This window comes from Colossoma macropomum, unplaced genomic scaffold, assembly GCF_904425465.1.
Source record: "Colossoma macropomum unplaced genomic scaffold, Colossoma_macropomum, whole genome shotgun sequence".
Classification (NCBI taxonomy): domain Eukaryota; kingdom Metazoa; phylum Chordata; class Actinopteri; order Characiformes; family Serrasalmidae; genus Colossoma; species Colossoma macropomum.
This window is the reverse complement of record NW_023494791.1, coordinates 26,273,570-26,299,122: the sequence shown is the minus strand read 5'-3', so window position 1 is coordinate 26,299,122 and position 25,553 is coordinate 26,273,570. Positions and strand designations below refer to the sequence as shown.

General features: G+C 38.4%; 2 protein-coding genes, 1 long non-coding RNA gene and 4 other non-coding genes across 9 annotated transcripts; 4 read left to right on the top strand and 3 right to left on the bottom strand.

Moving 5' to 3' along the window:
* Nucleotides 1-1,542: 1,542 nt before the first annotated feature.
* zgc:66472 (uncharacterized protein LOC327494 homolog) lies at nucleotides 1,543-9,232 on the top strand. 3 transcript variants are annotated; one of them, XM_036574645.1, is made up of 7 exons: nucleotides 1,543-1,635; nucleotides 2,879-3,200; nucleotides 5,468-5,567; nucleotides 5,694-6,923; nucleotides 7,108-7,175; nucleotides 7,697-7,740; nucleotides 8,001-9,228. In XM_036574645.1, exons 2-7 carry the CDS (start codon nucleotides 2,880-2,882, stop codon nucleotides 8,080-8,082), a joined length of 1,845 nt encoding a protein of 614 aa, XP_036430538.1. In that variant the 5' UTR covers nucleotides 1,543-1,635; nucleotide 2,879; the 3' UTR covers nucleotides 8,083-9,228. The 3 variants fall into 3 exon arrangements, with proteins under 3 accessions (XP_036430538.1, XP_036430539.1, XP_036430540.1); XM_036574646.1 differs by having other exon boundaries at nucleotides 1,582-1,635; nucleotides 2,876-3,200; nucleotides 8,001-9,232; XM_036574647.1 differs by lacking the exon at nucleotides 1,543-1,635 and adding an exon at nucleotides 1,770-1,850 and having other exon boundaries at nucleotides 8,001-9,232.
* Nucleotides 9,233-10,793: 1,561 nt separating this feature from the next.
* On the top strand, nucleotides 10,794-12,822 carry LOC118809963. The gene is made up of 5 exons (XM_036573479.1): nucleotides 10,794-10,802; nucleotides 11,198-11,284; nucleotides 11,829-12,176; nucleotides 12,266-12,325; nucleotides 12,560-12,822. Exons 2-5 carry the CDS (start codon nucleotides 11,230-11,232, stop codon nucleotides 12,721-12,723), a joined length of 627 nt encoding a protein of 208 aa, XP_036429372.1. The 5' UTR covers nucleotides 10,794-10,802; nucleotides 11,198-11,229; the 3' UTR covers nucleotides 12,724-12,822.
* Nucleotides 12,823-15,987: 3,165 nt separating this feature from the next.
* On the bottom strand, nucleotides 15,988-19,268 carry LOC118810681. Its single transcript, XR_005007437.1, has 3 exons — nucleotides 19,124-19,268; nucleotides 17,139-17,316; nucleotides 15,988-16,967 (listed from the first exon to the last, which is right to left on the bottom strand). It is a non-coding gene; the product is annotated as an uncharacterized LOC118810681 (long non-coding RNA).
* Nucleotides 19,269-19,683: 415 nt separating this feature from the next.
* On the top strand, nucleotides 19,684-19,755 carry trnae-cuc. Its single transcript has one exon. It is a non-coding gene; the product is annotated as a tRNA-Glu (tRNA).
* A 361-nt stretch (nucleotides 19,756-20,116) lies between these two features.
* On the top strand, nucleotides 20,117-20,189 carry trnak-cuu. Its single transcript has one exon. It is a non-coding gene; the product is annotated as a tRNA-Lys (tRNA).
* Nucleotides 20,190-20,756: 567 nt separating this feature from the next.
* On the bottom strand, nucleotides 20,757-20,829 carry trnak-uuu. The gene has a single exon. It is a non-coding gene; the product is annotated as a tRNA-Lys (tRNA).
* Nucleotides 20,830-21,519: 690 nt separating this feature from the next.
* On the bottom strand, nucleotides 21,520-21,592 carry trnat-ugu. Its single transcript has one exon. It is a non-coding gene; the product is annotated as a tRNA-Thr (tRNA).
* Between the last annotated feature and the right edge of the window lie 3,961 nt (nucleotides 21,593-25,553).

The following is a 25,553-nucleotide window of genomic DNA, read 5'->3' as shown; positions in this document are numbered from 1 at the left end:
ACTTGAATGCTACAACCTGTTTGAGTATTGTTGGTGACCATGTGTATCCCTTATGGTCACAATTTACCCATCTTCTAATGGCTACTTCCATCATTATGTCACAAAGCAAACATAGTCACATACTGGTTTTATGAACATGACAATGAGTTTAGTGTTCTTCAGTGGCCTTCCTAGTGACCAGATCTGAATCCAGTAGAACACCTTTGGGATGTGGTAGAAGAGGAGAATCATAGCATGAAAGTACACCTGAAAAATGTTCTGGAACTGCATAGTGCAATCATGTCAGCATGGACCAGAATCTCAAAGGAATGTTTCCAACATCTTGTAGAATCCTTGCCACAAAGAATTCAGGCTACTTTGAGAGCAAAGAAAGGCCATACTCAGTATATAATTATTACTGTTGTGCACATAAATTGTCAAATTGTAAAATATCATATAAACACTCTGCCCTGTGATGGACTGGCGACCTGTCCAGGGTGTTTCCTGCCTTACGCCCAATGACTGGGATAGGCTCCAGCAACACCTGCAACCCAGGAGGATAAGCAGCTAAAATAATGTGTGTGTGTGTGTGTGTGTGTGTGTGTGTGTATACACATGTATCTGTGTATTTCAAACACATGTAAAGCTAGAATGAGATTTTTTTTAGTTGTGTAAGATTTTTCCTCTTGTCTTTCCCTTCTTTGATACACTTTTATTACCTATGCCAGTGGTCTCTTGTTTTAAAGAAGCACTCATGCAAATCATGGTACTATGGCCCCCATATTTCACACATGAAATGGTATGCTTTGGATCAAGCAGTATTATTCTCTGTCCATTACTTTAGTCCATCACTCTAGAAAAAAGACAATTCATAGAAAATAGCTTTATCATCTGTCCATAATACATTGCCTCAGAACTAGTTTTAACTAGTTTTTAACTAACTGTAAACTGGTATTTCTATTCTCAAAGTTTAGTAGCGGCTGCATTTTGTTGTGTCCCCTTAGAGGCATAAGCTTATTCTTTTGATATATGCCTATATACTGGAAGTAGCTATTGGTCATCCACTGTTGTGGTCTGTGTTTTGGCTTTTTTTCTGGCTTCGGGACCCCTTCTGCACTTACACATTTGCATGTATGAAAAGGCAGTTTAAGGGGAAATTTCATTTATTCAACCTGCAGTCCCCTTTCAGTCACAGCAAGACTGAGAAGGGTCTGTTTCAGCCACTCTGTAGCGTTTTCGGCTCCTAAAACTGTGATTGTTGATTTGTTTACTTGACAAACCAAATAAAGCTATAAAAAATTAAGAAAAACATGCATAAATGTGTATTATTTCAAGTACCTCGTCTGTATCGGTAGTCTAACTTTTCCACACTTACATTTATAAACAGCGCTGTGCGAAAATACATTTTTAAATAAAATATTATTTGTAAAATATTGGCGCTCGAACTTTCATTAGTAACGACGGTTTGATTTACATTTATGTTGTTTTTTCAAACGTTTTTAACATTTTTCTCCCCCTGCATGGAACCGAACACATAGCGAGTGTTTCTATCCGGCTCTTTCCCAGATCACACAGCTCTCTCCCGTTGGAGAATTCCCTCGTTGTAGTGATAAAAAGGAGGAATCAGTCAGAGAAAACGCTCTTTTTGCATTTGGGGTAAGTCATTTGGGACCTTTGTTATGTTTGAAGAAATCAGCATAAATACTGTTTGCATACATATTCTTGGTGTGTTGTGTTAATCATGATAAGAGATCTGTGTTAGGAGATGAATCGGCTCCGTAGCGGTTTACCAAACAAAACCTGCGTTTTTCCTGAACTCCCTGAACAGCTAGCCGGTAAATGGAGGGGAAATAGTATACACGGAGTATAATGTAAGGACAGGACCTTTACTAACTTCACAATTCTAACCTCTTTTATAAATTCTGCATCCCTCGTAAACTCGTTTTTACTGCGCACAAGGTTAAAATAGACAGGCATAAATCGTGAGTTTGCTTACGAGTATCTTTTAGCTTGCTAACGCTAGCTACGTGCATTTGTAGTTACCAGCAGTAAATGCCTCTGTATATATTGATGATTTTTCCTTTTTGTATCACAGTATGGCTTGGCTGTTTTGAAGATACAGTGGAACTGAAATTTCCGAAATGACTCAATTTCTCAAACAGAAAACAGTGATGAATATATGAACAATTCGGAGAATATGTACTTTTATCAGGCATTTCTCTCACACAACATCTGTATGTCTCTTCTGTATTATTGACTGCTTTTTTTCCGACTGATTTTTTAAGGAGGCACATAGACTGGGAATTCTTACAGCATGAGCCATATAACTTAGCATTTAGGACAGGACCTCAGATAGGACAAAGGGCCAGTTTCCCAGATATAGTTTCAGCCTAGTCTTGGACTAAACTGCCATGCCAGTGGTGAACTAATTTTAGAAAGTTTTACTTTAGGCTTAGGCTTAATCTAGGTCTGGGGAAACTGTGTTTCCATGGGCTGTTGCAGAAGCACTAGATAAATGTTAATGGGTTTCTCAAAACTAATTGTTCAGGAGCACGTTGACTAGAGTGTGCTGATGCTCTACTGGCTTGGCTGTTACCACCTCTCCAAAAAAATAAAATCAACATCTTAGATGGGAAATATAGCATCTTGATTAATCTGTTCTTGCTGTGTTGTTTCTAACTCTCCAATTAGTCTGAAATAATATGGATGAGCATCTTTTGTGATTTGCAGAGCATGAATTAGTGTAACTTACATTGACATCTTACATCTTACGTCTGTTTGCATTTATTTTGCAAAGCTGCATATTTGTTCCAAATAAAACTTTTCCCCCCTACAGTAAGTCCATGTCCTGCTTTCTTCTACTCTGCAACTGAGCTGTTTGTTTTTCCTCATCAAGCAGCATGGAGGTGGAGGACCCCATATCTGCCAAATTTCAGACTCTCATTGAGTCTCTTATGGCGAAAACAACCTCAGAGATTGTGAAGGTTTTTGCTGAAGTGCTCTTGGAGACTAGGGTGGAGATCTCCCGTAGCTGGAAAGAAATTGATGAGCTGAAGCAGAAGTTGGAAGTGAGTGAGGAGCAGAGGGCAGAGGCTATTTTGAGAAGTGAAACAACTGTCAGCTTCAAAGGAGAAACGGAGGAGGTATCGGTGTCGCATGAGAGCCCTCAAATTGCTGTTTCAGACGCTAGTACCATTTGCCCAGAGGAGAGAGGAAGTGAGGTATGTAATTTTTTCATACACATTGCACTCTGTAAATAATTAGACATTGGGCTTAAGGTGTGGCGTGTTAACTTCAGTTAGCAGGTTTCTATGGCCCTGTTCACACCTGCAATTAACATACTTGTGTGATCCAGTCCTAAGAGGATTGCACTATTACAGTTGTAAATGGCGTCTAATGTGTCTCTAATTGTACCATTTGCAGTGTGTTCTGATGTGTCCTAAACGCCATAGAAGTACCATTTAATCAACTCTCCATCGTAACTGAAAATGTAATCCTTACAGGATTGGTTGGAAATCGCACCAACAGTTAAGTTTGCGACCACCAGCTGAGAGCGGATCAATCGCTAACTAGCTGTAAGAGCAGGAGTGGTTCTCCTGCTCAAACACACATGATTCAACTCCTCGGTTAATCACAGGGTTTAGTTGAAATGTTAGAGAATGGAAATCACTAAACCGTGCTGGACTCTTGCACTGAGTTCCCCTCCAAGAAGGATTTCTTGTGGCTAGAGCACCAGTGAAACTTGTCACACAGTCATATCACAAGTGACCATTGGAGGCACTTTAAAAATACATGGAAATGTCAGATGTAAATGGCTATATGTCTGAACTGTCTGCTTATGATTGCATCATTCTAAACAAATGTTAATACCAGGTGTGACTGGCATCTCTGTTGAAAGAATCGTATAGGAATCACAGCTCTTTTTACACTGGTGCCTCAAATGAAGGCTGCAGACATGGTAGGAGAGAAATCTTTAGCACTGGTATTTAAACCTCTTCTTCAGGGCTCACTCATGTCCATTCAAGATATGCCGACAAGTCACGGTTTACTGACATAAGCAACAAGATGTGTTTAATTCTTATGTTTAATAATATTCATTTAAAATGTACACTTAATTACATTTCATTACAAACTCTGGTGCCACAGCATCTCACCACTTGTGGATGTTTCCTGACGTTTTTCAAATAATTTTTGCGCAGCATATGAAGGGTTGTGGATGACTGAAGCCCTCAACAGATACACAAATTATGCCCTTCAGTTTCTTACAAATGAAGGACACGTTTCTGGGCTGCATTTGAAGGCTCCTACAAAACGGGACAGTCTTGAGTGACAAAACATATGAGAAAAGCAGCCTTCCTTGACTGCATCCTTGGCTGAGACATGGCTATAATCTCTTCCTCCTGCTTTTCAGGGGACCATAAGTAAATGGATGGTCGGATGCTCAGTTGATTCTTAACCAGCTATCTGGTGTTGCGTCATTAGTTTACTTGTTTGGTGCTCGTGTTGAGAATCAAAGGCAATAGATTGTAGATGCCAGTGTCCCATCCACCCACAATAAACTTTGAATTTTTTCTTAGCTCTTTTGTGCTTCTGTTTTTCTAGAATGCAGATTCAGAACAACCGAAATTGTGTCCCTGTCCAATCATTTATGGACTGCACTGTTTCTCAAACTGAGAATCATTCAACTTAAAAAAAGACAAATAATCGTGTATTAAGATCCCTCCCACTTTTATTTGGTGGTCAGTTTATTAACCTTGTGCCCATGCTCATTGACCATTTTTTTCAGAAACATCGAACATATAAGTGCACCTTGTATGTAAACAGCTACTGACTGTAGCCCATCTATTACTGTACAGTTTATCCATTATATTATTTGGGTAGTGGACTATTATCAGTAGAGCAGGGACAAAGTTTAGTTGGAGTGTTAGAACAAGGAAATCACCAGTAGTGGCATGCCAATGTATGTCGTATGAGTTTGTCAGGCACAGCAGTGTTGCGTTTTTCTTAAACACTATATACATTTGTGTACACTTACTGGTCACTGTATTAGACACACCTTCCTTGTAGGCATACCTTGTATGTGCACCAACTATGTCTTCTTTTTCCTTGCACAATTTCTGGAACCTCGTTAGTGTCTGATATGGTCATACCACTCTGGTAACAACATATTGTGAAAACATTGTCGCAATGTATGTGTATGTGTGTAAAGTTATTTTAATGTTATTAAAGGAATATATGAAGCAACATAGCAGCTGCACCAACAGGTCGAAAGTTGCATTATTGCAGTATATTAAATATACATATTGTACGTTTTAGTGGGGTGGTTGGTGTTATTTGAAACCTTTTGTTTTTTCAGTACTTAAAACTTGCTTTTGAACTGTAGTGACTGAGGTTTTAACCTCTTATGACTTAAGTCATCAGCCAAAGTGTGGTTCTTAAGAGCTTTTGATGAAACTGGAAGTAAAACCTCTTTCCTCCTCCACTGCAGGGTGTAGTGCAAATATCTAAGGATACCATAGTTGAGAACCCAGAGATCACAGAGAGCAGCGTGGTGGTCCATGAACCAGCAACTTCACAGACAACACCAGGTAATAAAGCTTTAGAGACCTTATTGCCTAAAAACGTAATCTCAATGAAAAATTTGAACCTGTAGTTATTCAAAATGTTGAATATATCTTTTCAGTGCTTAAAAGTTAACTTTTTTATTTTTGCAGATATATGTGGTGTTAACTCATCTATAACCAGTCCAAACCACACCCAAGAGATCCAAGTTTCCCAGACTGTAGTTAAACGTAAAAGAGGTCGTCCTGCTAAATCGTCCAAAGTCACAGAACTTCAAAAATCAGCACAGACCGAAGTGGTGTCAAAATTGCCACTCCAGGCTATTTCAGTGGTTGACCCTCAACTACCCTCCTCTAGTACTGGCATAATAATACTCAGTAAGAACAGAGGTAAGAGGGGAGCAGTGGTGACAAGGAAAAAATACATCCAAAAAAGATTGGCCTCAAAAAGTAGCATCACTACTACACCCACACTTCGTGACAGACAGCTCCTTAACAGCCAGAGGCCTTGTTTGTGCTGCTCGTCAGACCAATGCTCAGAGCAAGAGAAGCAGCTAAATAACAATCCCCAGGAGGTTCTACAAGTATACACCTGCAGGAAATGTGGAAATAAGTTTCATGAACGGATGCAATTCAAAGGCCACAAGTGCTCCACTATGCATGAGTGCAACAGGTGTGGACAGACATTCAAAAATCTGAGGAATCTCGCTGCACACAGGCGAAGTGTACAGTCTTCAACCAAGCCATTCCCATACTGCTGCTATCTTTGTGGTCATATGTTTGCTACCCAGTGTGGTTGGAATATGCACAAGAGGATTCATGCCCATTCTAATCTTGCTGAGAATTCTCTCCAAGACAACCCCAAACCCCCGCAACTTACACTGCCCAAAGAACTTAAGGCCAAGGTGGAGGTTCGCTTGGAGAGGATTTCAAATGCTCAGTTGGAAGCTGCCTTGTGCCCTAAAAGCTCTTTATTGCAAGATGAAAAAGCCAGTCTGAGCTCCATGGCCATGGTGCAGAACCTGCCCTCAGGAGTGGAAACCCTTACATCTAGCATGGATGCCAATGTGCCATCAACAGACAGAGTTATGAGTGCACTTGAGCCAAGCAAGGAATCTGGCTCTCAGACCGTGACCAAAGGTATCTTGGGTTCTAGATCAGGACCTGGGATAAATGAAAACATGAAGCAATCAGATGACAAGATGAGAGATCCTGTCATTCCAGCTGCCTCTGGCGAAATCCAGCCAACAAAAAAGGAGAGTTGCTCAATATCATTGACTGTACCTACAGTCGCCAGTGAAGAATGTAAAGAAGGATCTTCTGGTGGAAGTGATGAATTAACACCGGGATTAAATTCACTTTCAAGAAAGCGGAAAATGTCAGGTAAAGTTCTGACATCTAGTTTTTGAGCCAGCGATTTCCTCATGAAGTCTCTTCAAGGTTGATAAAAGGTTGATAGTAGCAGTGGATAAATTATTGTTTGTAATTTTGTGGTCAAACTGTGATCCTTCACACTGTAAATTGTAATGTTTCAAAGATCTCAATAGGATGACTATTTTTTTTCCAGATTGCAATCATGACGTGTACAATGGGGTATTTCCTGTTGAGAAAATTCTTAGATGGCGAAACACAAAGGTAGGTTCAAAGAATATTAATTTAGATGACAACCAATTTTCTTGGTATATAAAAAAGTATTAAAAATAAATGTACACCCACCAAGCACTTTATTAGGGACACTATACTAATACTGGGTAGGGCCTCTCTTTGCTCTCAAAACAGCCTTGATTCTTTTTGGCACTGATTCCACAAGGTGTAGGAAAGATTTCTTTGTGGTCCGTGTTGACTTACATGAATTGCATGAATGAGTAGGTGTACAGTACTGTGCGGAAGTCAAAACTGAGTCCAAGTCCAAGCTATTCCTTTTTCAGGCTAAAAACCAACAAGTTACAGCTGTCTTCCAAACAAAAGATGTTCACTGTCATTGTGTTCCCTTTTAAGGAGACACTAACATTGACACAAGCAAACACCCAAACACATCTAACCTGGCTTGCACATTTCTTTAGAGTGCTTCTCAGATACTAAATTAAAAGCTTATGTTAAGTAAAATTGTTGTTATTTGGGCTCATGTTTCACTTTCCTGTTCTCTCAATTTTAAGGGCCGAAATGAAGTCAGAGTTAAGTGGATGCCTTGCTCATTATGGTAAGCTGTTCTGTTCCATTTTAACTCGCCATGAAACTGTGCCATGACCTACAATGCTATTAATGACTATGAGCTGTAAGGTTAAAATATAACTTGCATACAGTTGGCTTGCTCAGCCAATAATATTTTGCATTTAACATGGACTGAAGAACAATTATTTTGTTTCTACAAGCCTGTTTGGTTAAAAACTGTCTTGTGCCAGTCAGTTTATAGGACTTGTATTGTGTATTGTATGAGACATATATTGTTTTGTCTTTCAGTGGGGCAAAATGGAAAAACACATGGGAGCCAGCTGAAAGTTTTACCTCTTACAAGGACAGCAGAAATGAAGATGCAAAATGAAGAATCCGAAATGCAAATAAGCAGAATTGAAATTTTATTCTGAGTACAAAGACTATGGTTAAAATTTAAAATGTGTGTTGTAATATATTTAATGTTTCCACTCACTCACCAATGTTATCTGGACCCATATAAATGAAGCATCTCTGTACAGTTACTCCTTTCGATTTATAGTGAGCTGTATGCGTTTGGAGACATTAGCCGTTGTATTCTGGGAGATTTTATTTAAATAACACCATTACTGCATGACTTGTCTCAACATGCTGTGGCCTCTTAAAACAAAAATAGAGGTCAAAGCAGACAAAAGGTGACAAAGCGATGTACCTAAGATTCACTGATTTAGATGGTTTTACATGTTTAGGGATTCTGATATGTGGACAGAGATGTGTAGTGATTTTAATTGAAGGATTTTTGAAGGTTATTTTGCAGCTGCAAGTTATAGGGTTTAATGTCTGTCAAATTGTCCATTTAAATTGTTCATTGGTTTGCTGCATCATAAAGTCAGTGGGAGGTTCATCAGTTTGTTAAATTTCGTTAAAGATTGTCCTCTCAGAATTGCCATATTACATTTCTTTCAGAGTACTGAAAAGTTTAGTTTCAGTTAATAAATTGGTTCCGGACTATTTTACTTATCTTTTAGAATGTTACAAGCTACATAGTGTTGTGTATTTTTGGTGATCAATGTAATGTCCATTGTTTGGAGAGATACCATGCTTTTCCCCCATATGAGAGCTAGGTATTCTTGCTTTATTTAAAATAAAATTTACAAAATTATATATATATTGAGCAGTAAGTGGTCAAGTTGTGTGCAATTTGTCTCTAGAACCACTGTGGTTTTACTTTTTACTTTGAAGGCCTTAAGACCATTTTGTGTCAGCTGATTAATGACTGACTTTTGAAGCAAATGTTTACATGATGTTATGTCAGTGTACGAAACATGTTCCTAAATTTTTTGCAAGTTTTCCTGAAAGTCACTTTAAGCACAATACCTAAGTCAGTTCCATGCTGTATAGCTTTAACAAAAACATTGACGTTGAATCTCAGTTGCTGCAGAAAATTACATGTGCAGTACGTAGATGTGAACTAAATTTTAAAACTGCTTCATGTTGTTCTACTGTTAAATATCTCTGCATCTTGTGCAATTGTGCTATTACAACCTGTAGCACTGAAGAATGTGTGTTCTTTGTTTTTTTCAACTATAAAATCGGTGGTTACCCTTTTATATTTAAGCTCTTTATCGTGTCTTTGTCTGTTTGAAATATTGCCATCTTCATTAATGTTGTTTAATCAAGGTTACGAGTGTCCCTCTAAAGTGCTTGCAATTTCAAAATCCTCCACAAAGGTTCAATGGGACTGAAGTCAGAAGATTGGCTAAGCCATGCAAGCATTCGCCTCTTTTTAGAAACCAGTCTAGTCTTATTTTGATTTTATGTTGCTGATCACTGTCTTGTTGAAATGCCCAAGTTCTTTCCAAATTCAGTTTCTTGGCTGATGGGATTCAAGTCTCCTCTTCTATGTCCCCCTTATGTTTCCTTTGATGACACGTAATGCCAGAATATCTTTTGCAGAGAAGCAGCCCCTTATCATGATGCTCCCACCTTCATGCTGCACTATAGTTATGGTGTTTTTGCCAAAGAGTTCTATTTTTCTTTTGTATGGCAAAAGTATAAAAAGTCTTTGTTTCTTTTTTTTTAGTGGTGGAGTATTGGGTAAGGTATATAAACAGAGATGACTGCAGTGCAGTTCATTGTTTATCGTTCACTGTGTAACTGTTGTTCCTGCTGCTTTCAGGATGCAATGCAGTTCTTTTTGAGTGTCAGCTTTTCATTTACCTTCTTAACCTTCAAAAATATTGTGTGGTGCACCTGTGCTTGGACGATAAGTTGTGGTTGGATGAGCTTTCCTCTTGTGTGTTTTTGAAACAATTGTACTGACAGGGACGTTTAAGGTCCTTGCTATGGCTCTGTAGCCTTTTCCATTCGAGTGGTGTTTGATAACGTTGTTCCTGCGAACTTTAGGAAGCTCCGTCACTTTCACCATGCCTTTTGTAATGACACCAGGTGCAATTTGCACAAGAACAGCATTAATATCTAGAAAATGCTTTATTTTGTGTGACCTTTACATTTATATTTTGAATATGTTGTCTGAATATCCATATCAATTTCAATTTTTAAACCTATCTTCGCTTATGCTGATGAATACATACTTTTTTGTTCGTACAAAGTCACACACAAATTTCTGTCCTGCTATGTCTGCCCCAGTCAACTGTAAGTGACCAATTTGGTCAATATAGGCTTTAATAATGGCTTAGAATGAATAGAAAAGTGTAATTGTGAAATGCAGTTTTTTAAAAGTCAATTAATCATCAGCTAGCATGATTGTGACAGATACAAATATTCACGCCCTGTTGAGGCATAATGTTTGGGTACTTTTGTTTAAAACCCACACGCAAAATTTTAAGCATTTGCACTGCTGATATCCAGAATTGTAAATGTGTGTAAAGAAGACTAATTAATGATGTGGCGTGGTCTTGTTTTAATTCATACTGTTGCTATTTTTCATTGTTTACTGTTTTTCATTGGAGATTTGGTCCTAAAATGTTTGTGGTAACTGGTCCAGAAAAACGTGACCACTAAACACAGACCTGTTGTAAATGTGTTGAGGAAGTCACACATAAGAGATCAAAAGTTGCCCCACATCCGTTTACAGGCAGCTTCCTGTTGGTGAGTGCAGAATTTTGCCCCTTTGAGTAGTGATGTAAGATTTTAATTTATTTATTTCAGTTAGTTGTTTGATTGGTTGATTGTTTTTTTTAATTGTGAAATACAGAACTAAATATATAACCTCACTGGACACAAGCAATAATTCTTCTTTTAAAGGCAGCAATAAAGTAGTGATTAGTCATAACAGAGTTTTCAGCAAAAGAGACATCTAGTTTCTATCATTTTGTGCCAAAGAATGAATGTGTTACAAAAAATAGCACTTTTATTTTGTGTGACTTCAGGGAATACATCCTGCCTGTGTTCTTTAGAAATTTGCGGTGTTCAAAGACGTGTTTGCTTTAGGTGTGAGGGGGCAGAGTAATGGAAAAATGCAGTTTTACTTTCATTTACATCAGGCACATTTGAAATTACTCTGAAAAGAAACAGCATGGACTCAACGTGGAAACACAGGATGCTGCTGTCTTGGTTACTTTCATGTGCTGGTGAGTTTCATACCTTAATATTGTTAAAAAGGGCATTGAGTTGTCTGGTTTGCCTTGTAAAAATAAAATGCTATGGCATTAAATGGTAAGTTAAAGCAACATTTCTCTTTAAAAAGATGATCCTTTAAGGATTCTTTGGTAACGACAATAGTTTTATACAGAACTAGGAACACTCAAAGAACCATTTGCATGCTTAAAGGGTTCTTTGCATCGTGTAATGATTCTTCAGATTGACAGAGAATGTCTTGTATATGGTTCTATACAGAATCTTTTTAAAAATGGTTTTATTTAGCATCAAAAAAGATTCTTCTATGGTTATGATGTCAAGCTTGTAACCCTTTTCAAAAAAGGTTCTATACAGAACCATATACAACACGTTCTCTGTTAATCCAAAGAATCGTCACACGATGCAAAGAACCCTTTAAGCATGCAAATAGTTCTTTGAGTGTTAATGGTTCTACAGAGAACAATTTTCTTTACTAAAGAACCCTTGAAGAACCATTTTTAAGAGTGTACTCTAATATATATGTATTTTTTTCTGTAGCAGTGGTCCTTGTTCTACCATTGACAGCTTTGGAGGCAGTAGAAATGAAACCAGTTACACTTGGAGAAACCGTTGTACTGAAGTGTAACATTTCTTTGCACCATGAGATCTTCTGGTTGAGAGTGAGCATGGAGGAAAGGCCAAGGGTTCTGATGGTTACAGGCCTGAAGAGTGATGGGAAATTGTCAGAAGTTTGGAATTACAATTCCACTCATTTTAAGGGTTGTCTGGTGGACATGTTTTTTGGACTGAAGATTTCCCATGTCTTGAAAAGTGATCTCGGCTCGTACTACTGTGGAACTGCAGATGGCAAACGCATGGAGTTTGAAGAAGGAGTGCACATATATGGTAACAGATTTTTGGTGTAATTTAAATTTAGTTGAGTGCTGTGATCTGCAGATCTCTTTATAAGATTTTATATGTGTGTCATCTTTCAGCTAAGCCTATTCACCCATGGAGAGAAATAAGAGCTGAAAATATCTCTAACTATGAAAAAGGTAAGCTAAAACCCATGGCACTGCTCAGTTTGAGTCTTTGTAAGGCTGTACGAAGGCAATAAATGCAGTCACCTTTGATTTCTGAAAGCTTGTACAGACCACACTGATGATCATATCATACATTTCTTTAGTTCAAAAATTCTTATCAGCATCTACAAAGCCAATAACTCATCTTTTCTGATATCCATATAGTCGCATACTCTTATGGTAACTGTTTTCTCTTAATTTCCTCAGATGCAGTTCTTTCAGTGGCAGAAAAAAGTCTCATCCCTTACCCAATATTTGCAGCAGTGTTGGGTTTTGGGCAGCTAGGATTGGTGCTGGCAGTTGCTGTTGTGCATGTGATAAGTTGGAAGAAAAACAGACTCAGTGAGGCATCTAAAAGGAAGCCCTTTTGAAAATCAGTATCTTGTAATATTGTAATATCTGGTCAGTTTTTAATAGTGAGGGTATTTGCCTAGAAAAAAACATATATAGTGCTGTCATCTTGCATTTTGTTGAAAGATAATTATTTAAGAATTTTTAAGAATAATTAAAAATGACTTTGATGGCAAATGTTATGTCTGGACTTTTCTAAGCAACAAATATACTTTTTGTTGTGTGTTATATAAAGAGGAGGACCCATGAGTAGCCTATCTAACCTTTTAAATTAAATTTGGGAAAATAAAAATAAAAACTGGGCCTTGCCTATTCTGATGTATATTTCTTGTAGCAAAATGAAGAGTAAATCACTTTGGACACTATATTGTCTATTGCAAGAATAGAATTATTATATAGAATTATTGAATAGAAGAGCTTATTGTGCAATGATGCATGGAGTAATGAATGTATCAGAAAACAAAAAAGGCTTGTGTTTTTAATACTTCATACGTGTTCTTGAAAAACCTTAATGTGTGTGTGTGTATACATATACATGCACACACGTGAGTATACACACGTGTGAGTATATATATATATATATATGTGTGTTTTTTTTAGTTTTTTTTTATTCTGACAGCGTAAAGAGCAAGTTTTGTTCTGGCGGCAATGATATGTAGTCAACTGAACCCTACTGAAAACCAGTTTGTTCTGAAGAGGGCTATCCATAAAGGCTGCCCCTCTTTATGGCCACTTGTGAAGGGTGATCCTTCCAAGCTCTAAAAACAGAGGTGGCATTTGTGTTTTATTAATTAAAAAATAAAATACAGAACACTACAATGTAACAAACAAACATACACACCTTTCTACGTAACTAAATAAGATAATGGTCTAACTTTGAATCAGAGACTTTCTTTGCAGGTCTGCCTTGCTGTTTATCTTTGGTCTAAAGCATTGTATGAGGTAAGTTATGCAATTGCTCAGGATTCTATTGATTTTTTTTTTTCCTTTCTTTATTAAAGAATTCATACAATAACATAACTTAGAACAACCAACAGCCAGGGGTGTGCTTACACCTTAAATAAATCATAATCAACATATAATTCCAAAGTCCTTTTTGCTTTCTTGTTTTTTCTATTTTTTAAAGAAGTGCCATATTCCTTAAGATCACAGAAGAAATGTGTAAAGTTTGGCTTATAATCAAACCATCTCTTCTTATGTAAATGATATTTACCCATAATAATGAAGTATTATACAAAAAGAAATACTTTAACATCTAATCTGTAAAATAAATAACAACATCTGAAACATCCAGTGTAATACAGTGTCTAGTCTTTCTTCTAACAAAGTTTTCCACATCAATCCAAAACACTTTAGTATAAGTACACTGGTAAAACAGACGGGTAACTGTTTCCTTTTCCAAACCACAAAAGGTACAGAAACATTCATTAATAATAATCATCTCTCTAAAACACTCGACAGGCAGCGCTCTATTGACGATACGCTCAGAAAAGCGCATTGTGACGTAATTTCTCGCCACGACGATGGTTTCGTCATATTAAGACACACAAACAGCTCGCACGTTGTACGTTGTACTGTTACCTGTTTTTCCTCTACAGCAGATACAATGCAACATCTTTCCCCAAAGTATTAAAAATATAACACAGTAACTGGTAAGTAAAGGCGGTTTTAACGTTACTTAAAGCAGGACGGAGACAGACAATTAACTACTACGCTTGCTTTACGCCACGCACATATGCTAGCTAACCTAGCACTGTAGCACGAAAACCTTGGCAAAGAAAATAATAATAGTGGTTTTAGTAAGAGTTGCTGTTTTGTTTGTTAGTTTGAAAACTAGTTTTACATAGAACATTACTAAGCTAACGTTACTGAAATGGTATATTATCTGGCCAAAAACACACTATTTAGCTCACGCTAGGCTACAAGTTCCCAAAACCGACCCTGAGTGGTTGCATCTAGTTCCGTCCTGAGAGCTCTGTGCTCCAACACACCCACTTAGAATGGTTTCATTAATTAGCTTATTAGATGAATCAGGTGTGCTGGAGCAGGAAACACAGTAAAGTGCAGGTGCTCCTCGAGGATTGTGAACCACTGAGCTAACTAGCTGACTAACATTAGTGACGAAGAAAGCCTGGATATAAAATACCTTTAACTCGCTTGTTAGCTTATGGGTCATATTCAGGAAATGGTAAAGCATAAGAACAGAAAGAAATGTGGAGTGTGGGTGTTTTGCAGCTGACTGGTCGCAATTCTAGCTCGTACAATGAACAGAACTGACTAAGTAAACTGTTCGTGTACAAGCTGCAAATTCAACCCAGTACCTGAGAAACAACAGAGTTGCATAAAAATCCAGCTCCTCTTATCGTGTTCCCATTGGTCCAGGCCTGAAGTCAGACCACGTCGTCTTAATAGGCTACTTGCTGCATTCAGTAGTGTTTTTAAGAATGTTTAGATTTTTTATTTAAGACTTTGTATTTTACAGCATGATTTTCAGATTACTGGATTTTCAGATTAACCAGGGTACATTAAAATATAGTACACTGAATACACATGTGCTGAAAGCAAGGCTGGTGGCTGGTTTGTGGCTGCATCTGGTTCTGTCTCGATGACTGTTTTTGTCAAAGTGGCTGGTTCTGGAAAGTGGCTCTCTGGAAAGACCTGAGACTTGTCTGGTTCTGTCTTGACAGCTGGTTCTGGAAAGTGGCTCTCTGGACAGATCTGGATTGTGTCTGGTTCTGTCTTGACAGCTGGTTCTGGAAAGTGGCTCTCTGGAAAGACCTGAGACTTGTCTGGTTCTGTCTTGACAGCTGGTTCTGGAAAGTGGCTCTCTGGACAGATCTGGATTGTGTCTGGTTCTGTTTTAATGGTGGGATCAGTGATGGCATCTGGTTCTATTTTGATGGATGGTTTTGTAATCAAGCATCGTTTTCTACATGCTGTCAAATGTTTTACTATTTGAATCCTCCTTATAATGGTCGTTGGGCAATAGCAGCAGTGAAAATGTGCCTGGTCTCTGCAGTACAAATTGCATTTGACTATGTAGAACTCTGAAAGTGAAAGTATAAAGAAGGGTAAAAACAGAGCATGTATGAAAATGATATGCATAGTATTTAAAAAGTGTGTATAAAATGACAGAAGTAATTGCCATATATATCCTAGACGTTCCCCATGTATTAGTAGTGTAATGAATGTTTCAAAAAAGTTACCTTCATGCTTTACTGCCAGGCTTAAATGATTATGGACATGGTATTGCACCTGGTGTAGTTCCATGGCGGGACGGTAAACTTGAGGTTTGCAAAATGGGCAGTGATATTTATTACTGCAACACTTGATGCATTTTTCTATGACAGGACTCTGCCCTCTCCTCAAAATTGTTATATGCATCTGTGGACAATAAGAAAATATGCAGTACACATTATTGTTATAGCTAGCTCCAATTTGGGGCCCAACAACGTACACAGTTTTATGCATTCCCTCATCTATTATCCCTTATTCAACTGATTAACAAGCTGGGCCAGGCGTATTAGAGTAGAAAAAGAGAAAACAGTGCAGATCATGGGGTCCCAGGACTGGCTTGGTAACCACTCTGAAAACTGTGGGACATTCTGAAATGATTTACATGAGGAAAAGGCTTAAAGGGGACCTATTATGCTCATTTTCATTGTTGATAATTGTATTTTTGGGGTCTACTAGAATAGATTTACGTGCTTCAGTGTTCCAAAAACACATTTTTCTCATACCATACATCTCTATTCACACTCTGTTAGATTGCCTGTGTCTTTAAGCCCCGCCTCTCAATGAGCCGAGTGTGCTCTGATTTGTCAGCTCGCCCAGAAAGAAGGTAGACTTAACGCATTGGATAGTCAGATTAACCAGGATACATTAAAAACCAGTACAATATATACACGTGCTGATAGAAAGGCTGGTGGCTGGTTTGTGGCTGCATCTGGTTCTGTCTTGACAGCTGGTTTTGGAAAGTGGCTCTCTGGAAAGACCTGAGACTTGTCTGGTTCTGTCTTGACAGCTGGTTCTGGAAAGTGGCTCTCTGGACAGATCTGGATTGTGTCTGGTTCTCTTTTAATGGTGGGATCAGTGATGGCATCTGGTTCTATTTTGATGGATGGTTTTGTAATCAAGCATCGTTTTCTACATGCTGTCAAATGTTTTACTATTTGAACCCTCCTTATAATGGTCGTTGGGCAATAGCAGCAGTGAAAATGTGCCTGGTCTCTGCAGTACAAATTGCATTTGACTATGTAGAACTCTGAAAGTGAAAGTATAAAGAAGGGTAAAAACAGAGCATGTATGAAAATGATATGCATAGTATTTAAAAAGTGTGTATAAAATGACAGAAGTAATTGCCATATATATCCTAGACGTTCCCCATGTATTAGTAGCGTAATGAATGTTTCAAAACAACAGAAGAGCGAGTTACCTTGATGCTTTACTGCCAGACTTAAATGATTATGGACATGGTATTGCACCTGGTGTAGTTCCATGGCGGGACGGTAAACTTGAGGTTTGCAAAATGGGCAGTGATATTTACTACTGCAACACTTGATGCATTTTTCTATGACAGGACTCTGCCTTCTCCTCAAAATTGTTATATGCATCTGTGGACAGTAAGAAAATATGCAGTACACATTATTGTTATAGCTAGCTCCAATTTGGGGCCCAACAACATACACAGTTTTATGCATTCCCTCATCTATTATCCCTTATTCAACTGATTAACAAGCTGGGCCAGGCGTATTAGAGTAGAAAAAGAGAAAACAGTGCAGATCATGGGGTCCCAGGACTGGCTTGGGAACCACTCTGAAAACTGTGGGACATTCTGAAATGATTTACATGAGGAAAAGGCTTAAAGGGGACCTATTATGCTCATTTTCATTGTTGATAATTGTATTTTTGGGGTCTACTAGAATAGATTTACGTGCTTCAGTGTTCCAAAAACACATTTTTCTCATACCATACATCTCTATTCACACTAGATTGCCTGTGTCTTTAAGCCCCGCCTCTCAATGAGCCGAGTGTGCTCTGATTTGTCAGCTCGCCCAGAAAGAAGGTAGACTTAACGCATTGGATATTTAGATTAACCAGGATACATTAAAAACCAGTACAGTGAATACACATGTGCTGATAGAAAGGCTGGTGGCTGCATCTGGTTCTGTCTTGACAGCTGGTTCTGGAAAGTGGCTCTCTGGAAAGATCTGAATTGTGTCTTTTTCTGTCTTGACAGCTGGTTCTGGAAAGTGGCTCTCTGGACAGATCTTGAAAGTGTCTGGTTATTGGTTATGACCAATAAGATGTGAGAGAAAGTTGTTTTTTCACAAGTCATATCAATCTTGTTCCATGTTACGAATTTGAAGGGGAATTCCATAAGCTTTTCAAAATGTCTGCATAATTAAATCATTGAGATGTAAACAAAGTCATTCACACTGAAATGTGAAATGTGAGATGTGAAACGATGCATCTTAGAAAAACTTACAGACCGGTTTCTTTACAGTGGCGGTGATAGGAACCAGGGATTGAAATCTCTACAATGCAAATATAGCAATTTTATTTACTATTCAATATGACCAGTTAACAGACACATGTCCTCTGAGTTTTTACATGCAATGTTGATGATGATAAAATTGTGATAAATCTGAAAATGTCAGTCCTTTTTGGGGTCTGTTTGGCCTTACAAAGCCCTGCATGTATCCCTCCACCTTGAATAGATTTTGAACAACAGCCTAAGTTTTAGACCAAACATAGAGCTCAAAACTATAATAAAACAATGTCTCAGGGATCAGGCAGCACAATCATAACCATTTTGAGTAATAACTTTGGGACCAGCTTTTAGAGGCATTAAAATGTTCTGACTGGTTCCCATCAACACCACTGTGAGCAAATCTGAATGGCACGTTGCACATCAAACTACTCTGAATGTCAACAATTATGCAGAAAATCTGGGGGAAAACATTGCAATTTCCCTTGAAGGGGTACATTTTAGCCCTCCTTCTTTTTAAAATGTGATTTTTTTTTAGTTATCACCCCTTTTACAGCAATGATCCGTGTCAAATACTTTTCATAGTAAACTGATGAACCACACTAAGAACCCCGGCCGGTCAGCAATCCTCCAGACCAAAACCATAGCTGAGTCACTGACTCTTGATTTCACTTAAACATTATGTACAATGAAATGTTCAACGTGCAAACACAGAGCTGAGTTTCACTAGCTCTTGCTGCATTTGTTAGCCAGTTAGCCGTTAACTCGACCTTTTTCTCAAGAGACCGAATCCGATTGGTCGTCTCTCGACAGACCCGGGCGATCGTTTTATGTAAAAGAAGTAGCCAGATACACGGCTTAGCCAGACAGACAGCTACACTACACAATCCCACTTCCCACGTCTCAAGCAGCGTAGAGAACAGACCTACCCTTTTTGTGCACTGCCTTCCTTGTTGTTCCGTGGCAAAATTATAATACTAATGAGCGGCCTGAACAAAAACGTGGAAATCGCGTTGTTGAGTCCAGCTCACATGGCAATACAGACCAGTGAAAACACGACACCGGAGGAGCTGGATTTGGATCAGACCCCACCCCCTGGACTTTTGTTTCTTTGTGTGTTTTGTAATTTCCCGTTGGCTCTAAATTGTTGCCTGGTACTAACACCGAAGCTTACTTAAACAGATTACTCGGTTACAGTCACACCTGCAGCTCATTGTTTCATCTGGGTATTGCGACCAACTTTACTGATTTAATTATTTTGAAATACCCGTTTAGTAAACCGAACTGTGTGAAATATGACAATAATGAACACTGAATTGGTCTGATAAAGACCGTATAATTGTAGACAATGTCTGAACAAAACACTTATTTGCATAGTGTTGCTATGTGAAACTCGTTTATAAGCGTTACTAATTATTCAGCTATTTAGAAGACGGCACAGTGAAATCCTGTAGTTTCTCTGTTTCATACTTTCCCTCCGTCTCTAAGATCCCTGGTGGTCTAGTGGTTAGGATTCGGCGCTCTCACCGCCGCGGCCCGGGTTCGATTCCCGGTCAGGGAACGTGATGTTTTTGGTCCCAAATCTAACGGGTGGTCTTGCATCATTGCATGTTGTGCCAAACCAGAATAGCTGTCTCTAGTAGTTCATTGATCGCTGCCATTATGTATTCCATACAATTAGTAGTTGAACCAAAATTCTACAGGTACACGTTTTTCCTTCTTGCTCCAAAAGTAGTGTGTAGTTTCTGCTGCTGTGCTGGCATAGTGCTATTTACAAATCAATAAACGTGTGGGAACAAAATTCAGGCTTCAAGTCACAGTGGTTGCTATTATTATTTGTAGATATACAACCGAGTTATCCTATCTTGTCCCGTCTTGGAAGGTGGGCGCATTTGTCTCGTTCAGGTCCGTTCTGACTTACAGCCCGGCTAGCTCAGTCGGTAGAGCATGAGACTCTTAATCTCAGGGTCGTGGGTTCGAGCCCCACGTTGGGCGAATAGGATATTTTCTTGAGTGGTCCTTAGATTAGACGGATCACTACTACAAATTGTAGCGTGCGTAATTTCTCAGTTATAATGTTGAGGGTAGGTAGGCAGTCTGACTAGCCCAGTACTGCCTGAGCAGAACATTAATATTTGGCACTAATGCGTCCTGAATATGCTACAAATGTAGATGGCAATATCAGACAACACAATTAAGTATTCTTTGTTTGTTTGTTTGAACATATACTGTATTTATCATATTGTGTTAGATAAATGTATATGAATAGTGTTTGTCAAAGAAAGCAGGGAGCTCCCGCCTTATCCTCAGTTGCTTCAGGCTAATGAGTCTTTTATAAGTCTAATACTGTTACACATAAGCTAACTAGCTAAGGACTAAAAGGGCTACATGATAAGATATAGCCTACTGTTTTTTTTCTTTATGTGGCATAAGTGATTCGGTAATGGGATTAAAGCGCTAGATACACTAAAACTGTGAACTATTTGCTAAAACGTAGACAAGCTGAAGTTACCTTGTATGCTAAGTTTTATATGACACATACTTTTGTATAAGAAAAACTCTCGCCCGAACAGGGACTTGAACCCTGGACCCTCAGATTAAAAGTCTGATGCTCTACCGACTGAGCTATCCGGGCTCTGGCAAACCTCACAGAAGGGCTACTTTAGAGGAAATGACACGAAGACCGCGTGTTACATTCGACGGGTTCAGTGTTTAGGTGTTGTGTATGCACACGCACGCACGCACACACACACGCACACATCATTATCCTTCTGGGTCGCGGGGCGTGCTGGAACATATCCCAGCTGTCGTTCTGTGAAGGGCAGAATACACCCTGGACAGGTCGCAAGTCCATCGCAGGGCATCAATTAAACACTCCCTTCATTATAAATGTAATGAAATCCCATGTAGATTTTTGCAATAATCCATGTTCACTTTTAAAAGCCAGTTGTAAGACGTAACTTTTCTAGAAGCCATGAGATCTCGATCTTCAGACACAGTGAAGTTGTATTGAGAGATATTCAGACCCTGAGCGGGACGTATAGTCAAACTGTGTCACCACTGCTTGTGTAAATTCAATTTATGCCTCTAACTTAACTATCCCAGAGGATATATTCCCCTTTGAATCTTGCCTTCTCAACGTCCCTTACTCATGCCATTTTATTTTTTTTATTCTGTTTTATGTTGGTTACTTCGCTCTCAACACAGACTAAAGCATAACGCAGGAAGGAAATAAGGTTCAAATATGTTATTGTTACGTCCGGTTTACATGTGTGTCTGAATTCAGTGCTATTGTAACCGATAAATAAAGAAAAAAGTGGTGTTGAGGCCCCAGCGAGATTTGAACTCGCGACCCCTGGTTTACAAGACCAGTGCTCTAACCCCTGAGCTATGGAGCCCTACGGACAGCCGGAGCGCACAATAGTGTTTTTATCCATACACGCTTCTACACTTTCTTTCTCGCCTGCTAACATTTTAAAAAATACAATAAAAAATTATTGTGATGAGTAAGATCGTTCTACACTAATAAGACATTTTGGGCTAAATGACATACAACTGGGTTTGTCTTTAACACTACCGCCTATACGGTAAAACAGGCACTTTTGTAAGGCACTTGCGCCATCTAATGGAATAAAATTTCGCTTGCATCAGATTTACAGCTGCTTTTCTTTGAATTCTCTGGGCCTGTCCTAAAAGATGCCCTACGCCCTACGGTCCTAGTTTTTTGTGCTAGGTTTAAATAAGTTAATTTGGGACAGACTTGTGCGTCACACAGGCCATACAGGTATCTACTACATCCAGAAAAATCATCTACCGTGGCTCTACATAGACACGCATAATGCAACTCAATTACAATGTCAATTAATAAACAAATGCATTTTAGCTCACATCTTCTGCACCATGTTGGTCAGACAGCTGTTAACAAATCCCTCCTCTTTTGACTGGTCCTCATATGTATCTTCACAAAGGAATTTTGGGTAAAAGGCCACATACATGCGGTCCTAACCGAAGGCCCCACTAAGGGCACATAAACTGTGCTTGTGAGTAACCCTTTGAACACCAGAATGAGAAATGAGACACTCCTGCTCTTCAGGCGTCCATGCACGAAGGAGGACTGAAGGACTGCAAGTGTACCAACAGGGTTTACACCTCTACCGACTGCTCATTTGTGCATGCATTATTGCAGCTTGGGAGAATAACTGTTTCCAACAGGAGGCACTTATATGTTCCAAGCAATTTTAGGCTAAATGCTTTTACAAATTCTTGGATAAATCTTGAATTGTTAGATGTGAACTGATGGTATCTTACTGTAGGCTATTTTTGGAAACTACAGCACTAAATAGCAGGCTAAGCCCAAATGGTGCATAAACAATTGCATACCAAAACATTAGCCTAGGTTATTTTAGTGTATTGGCATATTCAGGTTGAGATACTCAGTGTCTTTTTAAAGGATGTGACTATTTAAATAGTGGCCTGTTCAAAGTTATGTACAGCATGTTGCGAATCTGTGATATTACACAAACATTTTTAGGGCAGGCATTGACATAGCATCAATTAATTGTTTCAAAGTTAAAAGAAATTATCTGCCTGAGATCTGTTAAATGACTGACAACTGCTAAGACCAAGTCCCTTTTTTAGTGCAAAGGAAAGCGCTTAGTGCAAAGTTTAACAGTGTTTAGCTTTGTGTAAAATGTTGTCTCTATCAATTACAGCACATCACTGTAGCCCTCACAAGACAATTAACTCAAACTACAACCCCATTGCCAAATAATTTGGGACGCTGTGAAAAATGTAAATAAAAGCAAAATGCAATGATGTGCAAATCATTTAAACCCTATATTTCTTCAAAATTGCTTCAAAGACAACATATCAAATGTTGAAACTGAGAAATGTTATTGTTCTTTGAAAGATATATGCCCATTTTAAATTTGATGCCAACAACACGTTCCAAAAAAGCAACAAAAGGCTGGTAAAGTTGTGTAATGCTAAAAAAAACACCTGGTGGTTATTTGGCAACAGGTCAATAACATGATTGGGTATAAAATGAGCATTCCAGAAAAGATTAAGTCTTCCAGAAGTAAAGATGAGGAGGGGTTCACCACTGTGAAAGACTGCACAGTCAAATAGTGCAATAATTCAAAAATAACGTTTCTCAACATAAAATAGAAAAGAGCTTTTGCATTCCATCATCTACGGTACATAATAACATTAAAAGATTCAGAGAATCTGGACAAATCTCTGTATGCAAGGGACAAAGCCAAAAAACAGTATTTGCTGGCCATGATCTTTGGTGCATTAAAAACAGACATGATTCTTTAGTGGAAATCACTGCATGAGCAGTGAAACACTTCTGAAAAACATTGTCTGTGAAAACAGTTCGTTGCTGCATCCACAAATGCTAATTAAAACTCTTAAACGGAAAGAAGAAACCATATATGAACAGGATCCAGGAATGCTGCCATCTTCTCTGGGCCCGAGCTCACTTAAAATGGACTGAAAGAAAATGGAGAAGTGTCCTGTGGTCCGATGAATCAACATTTAAATTCTTTTTGGAAATCATGACCACTCAGCTTGTTATCAGTGCACAATTCAAAAGTCAGTATTCATGATGGTAAAGGGGCACATTAGTACACACAGCATGGGAGACGTGCACATCTATGAAGGCACCATTAATGCTGAACGATATATACGTTTTGGCAACATATGCTGCCATCCAGACGACATCTTTTTCAGAGAAGGCCTTGATTATTTCAGCAAGACAATGACAAACCACATTCTGCATGTATTACAACAGCATGGCTCTGTATTAAAAGAGTCTGGGTGCTAAACTGGTCTGCCAGACCTTTGCACATTATAAAATGAAAAATACGACAAAGGAGACCCCGAACTGATGAGCAGCTGAAATCCTATGTTAAGCAAGAATGGGAAAACATTTCACTTTCAACACTACAGCAATTGGGCTCCTCAGTTCCCAAACGCTTACAGAGTGTTGTTAAAAGAAGCGATGATGAAACACAGTGGTAAACATGCCCCCATCCCAGCTTTTTTGGAACATGTTGTTGGCATCAAATTCAAAATAGGCATATATTTTTCAAAAAACAATAAAATTCCTCAGTTTCAACATTTGATTCTTTGTCTTTGTACTATTTTCAGTGAAATATAGGGTTTAAATGATTTGCATATCATTGAATTTTGTTTTTATTTATATTTTGCACAGCGTCCCAACTTTTTTGGTAAAGGGGTTGCATTTAAGGTGTTGCACAAACCTGACCTTTTTTAGTTTCAATAACTTTAACATCATTAATTTGTTTATCCCTTTAGTGTCCTCACCCAGACAAAAGCAAAGGAATTTTATTTTTTGTATTTTTTATTTGTTTGGGGCAATAATAAAAACAATCAGTGTTTTTTTTTTTTTCGTTTTTTGACCCCACAGTTTTTAAAATATTCACATCTACTAAACGGTCAAGATGGCACTTTGTGGCATATATAGTGACTCAAATGTGCTCTACCAAATGGTTGAGCAGAACATTAAAGGGTTATTTTCACAATATTGACATAATTGCAATGAGTACAAACTATATTGTCTCTTTGAAAACATATCTGAAGAAAAAATAGAACTAATATACAGTAATTAACTAGCTTGCTAGGAATTCTGGGTGACTCTGCCCCATACGCTCTCATTACATGTCTTTTTTAAGTTTGTTCTTCTCATAAAAATAAATACATTTAATTTTTCAACCAGACAGTTCAAACAAATGTGCAGGTTCCCAACCCATGCCCTGCACTTTTTATTGTTTTCTGGTCCTAAAACACACCCACTTCAAATCATAAAGGTCTTGTTAAGGAGTTGATTAATTGGATCAGGTGTGTTGGGAGCAGGGGGGCACTAAAATGTGCAGGCTGGGGTACCCCATGACTAAGGTTGGGAACCACTGAATTATTGAATTGATACTATTATCACAATCAATACTATCGATAGAGCCTGTTTCCCAGAGATATGTATCACAATTTCAGACAAAATATGTAAGAGGTAGGCCTGCAGCTTTGATTTTTTTTTCATAAGAATCATATTTTTTTTTCATTTGTACACTATAGATTTTTGCATAAAGTGAATAAAATCACTCAAAAATCATCTATGGATGAAAATATGTCAGTAATGAAATTCACGAAATGCTGTTGATCTTTCAGCTGAGCCGACTCTTTGTACCAAGCTGAACCGACACCAATCGTTCAAGAAGCCGTTCAAAAAGATGAAGGATCTCTACGAGCCCATCACTTTGAAGCTGATGAGAATACAGCAACCGCAAGAAGCTAAACACGTTTGACTTCGTTAAAATGACTAACAATTTTCTAAACTGC